General features: G+C 44.7%; 1 protein-coding gene across 1 annotated transcript; it reads left to right on the top strand.

Annotated features, from left to right (window-relative positions):
• The first annotated feature begins 5,206 nt into the window (after nt 1-5,206).
• On the top strand, nt 5,207-7,881 carry LOC123152469 (uncharacterized). Its single transcript, XM_044572002.1, has 4 exons — nt 5,207-5,700; nt 5,826-6,015; nt 6,490-6,705; nt 7,380-7,881. The coding sequence occupies exons 1-4, from the start codon at nt 5,285-5,287 to the stop codon at nt 7,611-7,613; spliced, it is 1,056 nt and encodes a 351-aa protein (XP_044427937.1). The 5' UTR covers nt 5,207-5,284; the 3' UTR covers nt 7,614-7,881.
• The last annotated feature ends 1,439 nt before the right edge of the window (nt 7,882-9,320 follow it).

Here is a 9,320-nt window from a genome sequence, read left to right as displayed (position 1 = left end):
CGGCTTAGGACCGGCGGTTTGGTTGGCGAGCTCGTCCTCGAATAAAGGCTCCGCTTCGATGTCACACTCGTCCTCTTCCTCTAGCCCATAGTCCTCCGGGAACTCGTGGTCGAGGGGAAAGCCGTCCAGGTCGATGCCGACCTGATCACACATGAAGGCCGCCTAATCGGGATCATAGCCACCGCCCGGCGTGAACGCCCCGCGGCCGTCCTGGCTTTGTGTCTCGTCGGGATCGTAGCCAGTGCCGGGCGCACCACCCTCGAAGATGAGGTTTTGCATGTAGTCCTCGTTGACGGCGGACGACATTTCCTCGAACAGGTTACGAGCGTCCGGGAGCCCGCCGGCCGGGGTCTGTCGCGTGCGTTTCCTCGTGTCGCCGGACGATGAGCCACCGACCACCGGGGTGGCGTTGAGGTTGATGGGCGCGGGCGTGGAAGGTGCGACCACGCTCACGTCGGGTGAGCACTCCCCGGAGAGGCGGGAGGCCTGCGGGTAGACGTGGAAGCCAAGGACCGGGTTGCAAGCCGACGCGCGGGGTGAGTCGGGCAGCACCATCCGAGGAAACGCCGATGAGCCGGTGCTGGCCACGGCGACGGCGGCTTGGAGGACGCTGTGCTGGCTAGGGTTTACCCCTAGCATGTAGAGCGCCTCCCTTGTTGCCGCGGTGACGCGGGCGTTGGTGAACTCCTGCTGCGCGGCGGCCTCATCCCTCGCGTCCGTTGTGTGCCTCCGGCCCTTCTTCTTGACCGACTCCCTTGCCCGCTGTTCGGGCGTCAGCGCCTTCTTCGGCTTGGTCGCGGCGGCGGTCTTGTGCGGGGCACGAGGCTTGGCTTTCCCGGAGGGGGCGACGGCGCCGGACGAGCCGAGGGAGGCGAGGCCGGCAGTGGCGTCGAGGTCGAGGTCGATGGCGTCCTCCATGGCTGGTTGGGGGGCGGGGGCGCGCGTGGGCGAGAGCGTTTTGGGGGAAAATGTTGGTGGCTGCCACCGACAGGCGGGCCCGGGGAGAAGAGTAGGCGCGCGCGCGTCCGTCTCTTGTCCGCGCCGACGCAAATCCGGCTCAAAATTGGGCCTGGAATGGGTCGCCCGCGGACGAAAAACGGACGCGCGTCCGTTTGGGTCGGCGCGTTGGGCCGCCACTTTTGTCCGCGCTGACCCAAACGAACGCGGGCGGACGAAATGGATCACCCCATTGAAGTTGCTCTTAACGCTCTCTTTTTTTCAGAAAAAGAAATATATTAATATCACACCTTCTACATCGACTAATGCATATAGCTATTCTTTATTACAAGCATAAAGCTCCTTAGATGTATCTTAACCTTGGATCGATGTTACACAACAACCCATACTAAATGCCATTCAGGCTGGTCATAGTGGGAAGTAACTTAGACTAGTGTCATATACATGACACTAGTCTAAGTTACTACCTTCATAGTGCAAAGTATCTTAGTAGTAGTGTCATAGTTTGTTTCATTTATTGCCTTATAGACTCATTTTACCTCAGAAAGCGTTATGTTACAGTAACATATTATATTACTTCAAGCACCTCTCTTCTTATTAAATACTTGCCACATAAGCAAAATTGTCTTGGGATGTGTTAAGTTACTACCTAATTTACCCCCACTATGACTAGCCTGTAGCAGTACAATTTTCGTAGTAATATAACCTCTCGTAATCAACCGCCTCAGGGACTCACAATACCAGGTGAATGGTCCCAGTTGTGAAGATAACGTTGCCATTCTCTTGTGATCTCCAATCCTGTCCAAACGCTATAAGGCACGTATAGTGCATGAATTGTCACGAAGTGATGGTACTATAGCTACTTGAATATTGTTTAGTGTTCACATAGCACATATACTCCCAATTTGGGTCAGGGAGGTTCTGACACAACTTTATTTGCCTTTTCCTTTTGGCCACACTATATGGGGGTCTGTACGTGTCATAGATATGGACCAGGTAGCTGCACGTGATACACGACTCCGGTTGCTGCGCGTGATGCACGACTCCCTTTGCCATCAGTTAACTAGTGGATGTAATTGAGTTGGGGTGTGAAATTGTTTATGTCCATTGATATTTCGTAATGTTGATGATTCTCAGTCGAATCATAAGCTATGTTTTCCGTAGGCACTATAAAATAAGGGCTACATGCATGTTGATAAGATGATTAATTATGCGGGATCTGTTGACATATCTATATATCTATGTCTATGTCTTTCTATATACCAGCAGCGAGGCAACCTAGGACTAGCACCGAGCTAACCCCTACCAAATCTCTTCCTACCCTCCGTTGTAACCCCAGATTTTGGGTGCTCTTGATTATAAGGATCATCAGCTGCTGGACGTAGGGCATCATTGGCCCGAACCAGGATAAACAATTATGTCATGCCTCTGTGATTCTTGTGTTCCTAAGTGCACCCGAGCCACCGAAGACACGTACTCTGACACCAACTCGAACACAATGCTTGCCGTGGTTTCGACCACGCGAAACCTAGGAATCTTAAAAACGGCACGGCCAGAACTTAATAACTACCGGTAAACTACATGATAGTAACCTGTTCCAATGTGCTAGCTCCATGGCATGAGAAACGAGTTTTGTTGTGATGAACTTGTTTACATTGTTTCTAGCCGTCTTCGAAATACATACATGAAACTTCCATTAAGACCGGACTAATGATGGATGGATTGATGACTTGGTTTGTTAGCATCGCGGGTACTAATGATCCTTTAATTTGCCCTGATTTCATAAAAAAAAATGGATCCATTGGGATTGCCAGCTTATTACTGAACCCAAAACAAACTGTTAAGTGCCTAAAAAACCATGGAGTTAAATTAATGTAGCCTCTCTAAACGATGTGTTTTATAGCGACCAGAGGCATTAGTGGGAATAACATTTATAGTGACCGATTGTCCATCACTATAGTGAGTTTTAGCCACTCAATGCAGCTATTGCTTTAAAGTTGTGGTGTAGCGCTTGTCAATGGATGTTATTTAGGTCCACAAACTTCAAATTACAGTTCTAGGTGTACAAACTTCATAGCATATTATTATAAAATTCATAATGTGATAGTTCAAAGTTTCTAACCTAGTATTACAAAGTTAGTAAAGTGATAGTTCAAAATTTATAAATTTTGTGTGTAAAATTTTGAACCTATCAATGCAAAGTTTAAAACATGGGAGTTCAAAGTTTTGAAACTAGCATTACAAAGTTTGTAATATGATAATTCAAAGTTTATAAATTCTAAGTGTTAAGTTTTGAACTTACCATTAAAAAGTTTATAATGTGATAGTTCAACGTATTGAACCTCATAGTACAAAGTTTGTAATGTGATAGATTAAAGTACATAAATTTTAAGTGTAAAGTTTTGAATCTAGTGGTACAAAGTTTATAATGTAATAGTTCAAAGTTTTTGAACCTCGTAGTACAAAGTTTGTAATGTGATAGTTTACAGTACATAAATTTTAAGTGTAAAGTTTTGAATCTGGAGGTACAAAGTTTATAATGTAATAGTTCCGAGTTTTTGAACCTAGCAATACATAGTTTGTAGTGTCATAGCTCAAATTTTATAAATTCTGAGTGTGAAGTTTTGAATCTTGCAGTACAAAGTTTATTTGCAAATACATATATAACTCGACAAATAAGATGTACTCCTTTTCCTAGTTTTTTTCTTTCTGAGAACCATGTTTTCAGTATCGGTTCAATTATTAATCCGGTATAAACTATTATGGAACATAAATATATGAATTTTGAAAAATACTACTTTTACATCCATATGGATGTCAACTCTCTCTCCCCATCATATTCTTCTCCCACAAACCCGATATCCCAAAAAGAGAAAAAATAGCTTGTAGAATCCAAATTGGCCCATTGACCTAGAATCTAGACAGGAAAAAACTGAACTACAAAAGCTAAATAGCCTTAGACAGGAGAACCGGGCTATAAAGTCCCTGCGTGCGCTGCCCGGCTCTCCAGACGCACGCGCGTTGTTGTTAATTTAAGTGTGCGCGCGTTGCTATTCTTACTGGCGCACACGTGCTGAGTAAGTGGCCCGTAATTCTCTGCTACTCACAAACAAATAAATAGTGCCGGACCACTCACATGTGGCATGTGTGTGTGGTCCTGTTTGGATCCATGGGTTAGAGTTAGTTTGGGTTAGTTTGAACTCAACTAACCTAAAAATATCCAAACAGAAGGGTTAGTTTTGGTTAGATGCATCTAACCCATCTGAAAAAACTAACCCATTTAAGAGGTTCTTATTTGGGTTAGTTCTTCTCAGTACCACTAAAAAACACATTTTTCCCTTGCTCTTTCTGCAGCAGGTCCCTCCCTACTTCCTCGAAACTTCTCATCCTCTCCCTCCCTCCCTCTTACACCACCCGTAAAAGCGCCTCGCCGTATCCGCGCTCCATCTAACCTTGCCATCCAAACATCTCTTTGGTTAGAGTTAGTTCAGGATTAATTCAGGTTTAGAATCAAACTCTAACCTCTAACCGAGTTAGAGTATCCGAACAGGGCCTGTGTGTATAGACTCCTACTTTACGTCTCGAAGGTGATGACACAACTTTCGTTGCTTTTTCCAGATCATGGTGTGTGATGTCTGCATGTCGTGAAACATCCACATGACCGTGCGTGATACACGATCCACTTTGTCTCTTCTGACACAACTTTATTTGCTTTTTTTTTCGTTTGGCCACACACAGGCTGCCTAGATGGGGGTCTGCTCACTGTAGGGGGTCGTGTATCACGCACGCCACCTTGCGTATATCTTTGTGCGTGTTATAGATATGGACCAGGTTTTTGATATATAGATATATATGTTCCAGGTTGCTGCGCATGATACACGACTCCCATTGCTGCGGGTGATACACGACTCCCTTTGTCGTCAGTTAACTAGTGGATGTAATTAAGCCTTGGGCTGTGCCTTGCCGTGTGTGCATATTATCACTTTATCCCATATAGTCGTCCCGTCAGTCGCATGCATCCATCCTCTTTTTCCGGAAAAAAAGAAGCAAAAGGTCATGCTGGTCCCACCACACATTGCGACGAGGTCCCACCACACATGGCGCTCCGGCGTGCCGCATGCCATCTACTTGCTGACGCACCCCTCCGTCGCCCACAAGGGGCCCAGCCCGCAGCACGCCTCGTTCTTGTTTGAGCAAGCTTGCAGTTCGGTCCGGGGCTATAAATAGGAGTACGTACGCACCTGTGTTTTCTCAGCTTTCATATAACAGAAAGACAACTTACACAAGTTGAGTCAAGTACCGCACCGCCACCACTAGCTAGCTAGCAATGGCCTGCACACCCACCGAAGAACCCACCATGGAGACCTGCGGCGACGACGTCTCCGACCCAACCATGGAGACCATCGGCGTCCTCTCTGATGTCTCCATGGCGAGCAGAAGCCTCCCCGTAGGCGTCGTCTCCACCAATTTCAAGGTCACTCGTGGCTTCGGTGGAATCACGGAGAACGCCAAGGTGAACGTTGACAGGCTGTATCTACGCCAGATCATGACGGGCTGGGACGCGAATCAGTCAGACGTGATACAGCCCAATGCCGTGACAGGGCTAGGTAAAACTGCTGTGAACAACTGGGGTGTCTATGACGGTGCTGGCTCCAAGGCTAAACTTGTTGCCAAAACACACGGCATGCACACACTTGCCGGCAAATGGAGCAATTGGTTCACCTTGGCGTTTGTGGTCGGAAGGCACGTAGAGTAACTCTTATCGTTTGGTTCCACTGTTTTTATTTTACATGTAAGGCCAATAATACATGAGAGTCTATGGGGCATGAAACCACTGCTGAGAATGGTTATATATATTGTGCATGCAGGTTCGAAGCGTCCACTCTTCAGGTTATGGGAGCTAATGATGAGGATGAAGCAGATAATGACTGGGCCATTGTAGGTGGGACCGGTGAATTCGCAATGGCTCGCGGTATCATTCGGAGAAGAGTATATAGTATAACAAATAGTACATTAACACATGCGCTTACTATTGAATTCTTCTGCCACATGACGGAGGTAAGCGTGTAATTAATTTCAGCTCGTCCTCTTTGCATCATATATTCTAGCTCAAGTGGTGTCGTTATCTGATCAGTTTGCATTATATATGCAGTAAAATACTTATCATTTCTTTTCTGTTATTTCAAATCGAGCTCATTGTTGGAATATGTTATACGCTGCGGACCGCTACTATCATGTTAGTCTCAGTTACATAGCCTAGTAGGTCCTGTTTTAGCCTGTAAATACAAACCCCACCAAGGGTTCATTTGTAGCTCCTAGTAGTGTTTTTGTAAATACAAACCCTACCGTGAGACATAAAGAGGACCTGGTCTCCCAAATCCCCCTATAAAAGGGGTTGAGGGAGGAGAGGTGGAGGACTCTTCATTTTTGCCCTATGACTCTCTTTGGCTCTCTCCTTTATTCCTTCATTCCCTCATTTTGTTGGGCTAAACCAACAATCGTGAATCATGATGCCTGATCCTTCATATTCAGGTCGTCCCTTCACCTACAGAGAGAGGAACAGTTGGTGGAAATAGAGGCACCCTGCCTCGGGAAATGGAAGGCAAATCCCAACGTCTTGAAAATGTGACAATCTACCATGTAGGTGCAGTTGAAGGGTTTCAATTTTCCTACGTTGACGAAGACGGGAAAATCCGCACCACTGATACTTGGGGTCGAGTACATCCTGATCCTTTGCGCAAGACCGAAGTGAGTAGATTTCATATTTTGCTATGCATGTGGGGCGCGGTTGTTTTGCAAATCATGTTATAGTTTATGCCTGGCTTCATCATGAAAGGACGGTGCAAATCTATGTTTGGCTAGAGCTAAACTAACCTAAACTTGACATCAATTTATGGAAAATATTATCAAACGGTATGACTCCAAATATAGGTATATATATAGTATAATGAAAATATATATTACTTGTAAAATCATACTCACTACGTTTTTTACATGTCGTATTAGTTTTGTTATAAGTCAAACATTTGTATCTTTGACTATATAGATTCATAACATATATAAGATTTGTTTTTTAGATTTACTATGAAAAATACTTTTATAGTATATAATTCATATATATGTTGTGAAACTATAAGGATGTTTTGAAAATGATTAGATGGTTATTAACGTTTGACTTAAAGCACTGCGACCTCTGAAAGAAAAGAAGAGAGAGGGAGTACGTATAGTTGCTTATTTAGTGATATAATGTAATATCTTTTTATGGAAATAAAGATAGTTTGACCTAACATTATTTTAGACTTATATCTTTTTTGGGAGGTATGGAGTTTGTACCTATGTATATCTTTTGTTCTATCACCTAATTAATAAATACTTGATGATATATCTTTTTTCCTCTTAACTTATTATGTGTTGTTTTACAGATAAAGTTTGGCCCATCAGAGTTTGTGAAAAAGATCAATGGGGCTCAGAGAGGAGGTGAGGGCTGGCTGTCAAAATTTGAGATCGTCACCACCCACAAAACGTATGGTCCTTTTGGAGCTGACAACGGCACTCCAAATTTCAGTTATACCGTGCCGGAGGACGAGACGGTGGTGGGCTTCTTCGCAAACACTGATAACATTTTCGTCACTTCGATTGGTGTTTATACCATCTAAATCATTCAATACTCGACCCTGCGGCAGCCTGCAGTTACCTACATGTTCCTTTTAATCATCAGAGTGTTTGATTTCTTCCCGTTTCCGCTGTTCCAGCAATAAGATGGCTAGCTAACAAGGATGTGTCCCCCTTGTCTATGCCTATTGCATTGTGATCTTTCATAATCAAATCGGTCGTGTAACATCTTTCTTTTTCTCTTTCGCAATGTTCAATGATGTTTCCAGAGATTGTTTACTTCGGAATAAAACAGATCGTATTGATATGATAGTAAAGTAGAATGAGTAATCACGTTCATGTATTTCCATATCCATATAGCATCAGCCAATCCGCGTCTTCCCAAGCGTCCTTGTTGCTGTTTATTAGGTATGGTCGCCCTAACGGTGCTACGCCGTGTGCACCTCTATCACTGTATCACTGCTATTTATGGCGATTGACCCATGGTCTCGTGCTAGTCCACAGCCGCCCTGTTGCCAATACCCGCCAGTCCAGTTATGCTACATTTACATGCAGTTTTTAACAGACTTAGGCTTACGGAGAGGGGTGTCATTAAAAGATTGGATGGAATGGAGCCCCACCCCGGGATTTCAGGGGAGTGGGATGAATTAGTCGCCGCCACCTCCGTCCGTAGGTGTGTTTCCGTGAGTGATGCCCGCCAGTCTCATCTTACAGTTTCTGCTCCAACATTCAGCATCGTGTGTGTCCCACCGTAATAGAACTAGCCCAAAATATGCAGACACGCCAAGTGTCTCACTGTGCGTCTCCTGCACTAAGGTCGGGGCTTCTCTCTACAACTCCAGGCAGCTTCATCTTTCTCTTCTTCTACATGGCTACATCTATGCACGCTGTGTACCACAAGAGATATAGTAGCGCATTGACGTGTCTGGCACACTCAAATAGCTCATATATATATATATATATATATATATATATATATATATATATATATATATATATATATATATATATATATATATATATAATATGAATTATTTTTAATAGCATTACATTTTAGCACACAACTCATAGTGTGGATATATAGCCTCGAGTGAGTACGTGACAACCTCACATGATTTTAGAATATGTACATGACACCTCTTGATCATGAGATAGCTTTTCTCTGTCTTTTATTAATAAATTTGGCAAAGCCCTTTGTCATACGCACGATCAAGCAAGGGCCCAGGAGGGCCGGCAGGGCGCCGTCAGTGCAGCTGCCGCCGACGTCAAGCTGTCTTATCGAGTCTTATTAGATTACGAAAGAGTTAAGAGATTGAGTTTGCTTTGTTAGGAAGGAGAATACAAATCCTATAAGGATATACGTGGTTGCTTAGAGGCTAAGTCTCCTAGGACTATAAATACAATGGGCCATGTAATTGTTCAATCTTTAAGAAAAAAAGAAGTCGAAAGACTCTTGCCCCCCGCTCTCAAGCTCTCTCGCGCGCCGCCTCCTCTCTCTCTCCTCCCTTGCGCCGCCGCCCCTGCCCCGCAAACCCTATTACATTTGGTACTCGGAGCCACGTTACGATCAACCACATGGAGGACCTCCACGCCGCCCTCGCCAGTTGGGAAAAGAAATTCATGAATTTTTTTCCCTTACCATCGGAACGCAACATATCCAGATCTCTCCACCATCAAGAGGGAGAACATCAACCAGGAAATCGCCGATCCTCGCATGGAACAGCTCACCCTCGAGGAGAAGCTAGCACGCG

The sequence above is a fragment of the Triticum aestivum genome, chromosome 7A (genome assembly GCF_018294505.1).
Source record: "Triticum aestivum cultivar Chinese Spring chromosome 7A, IWGSC CS RefSeq v2.1, whole genome shotgun sequence".
Classification (NCBI taxonomy): Eukaryota; Viridiplantae; Streptophyta; class Magnoliopsida; order Poales; family Poaceae; genus Triticum; species Triticum aestivum.
The sequence above is the reverse complement of the archived record's forward strand: the minus strand, read 5'-3'. Positions and strand labels throughout refer to the sequence as shown.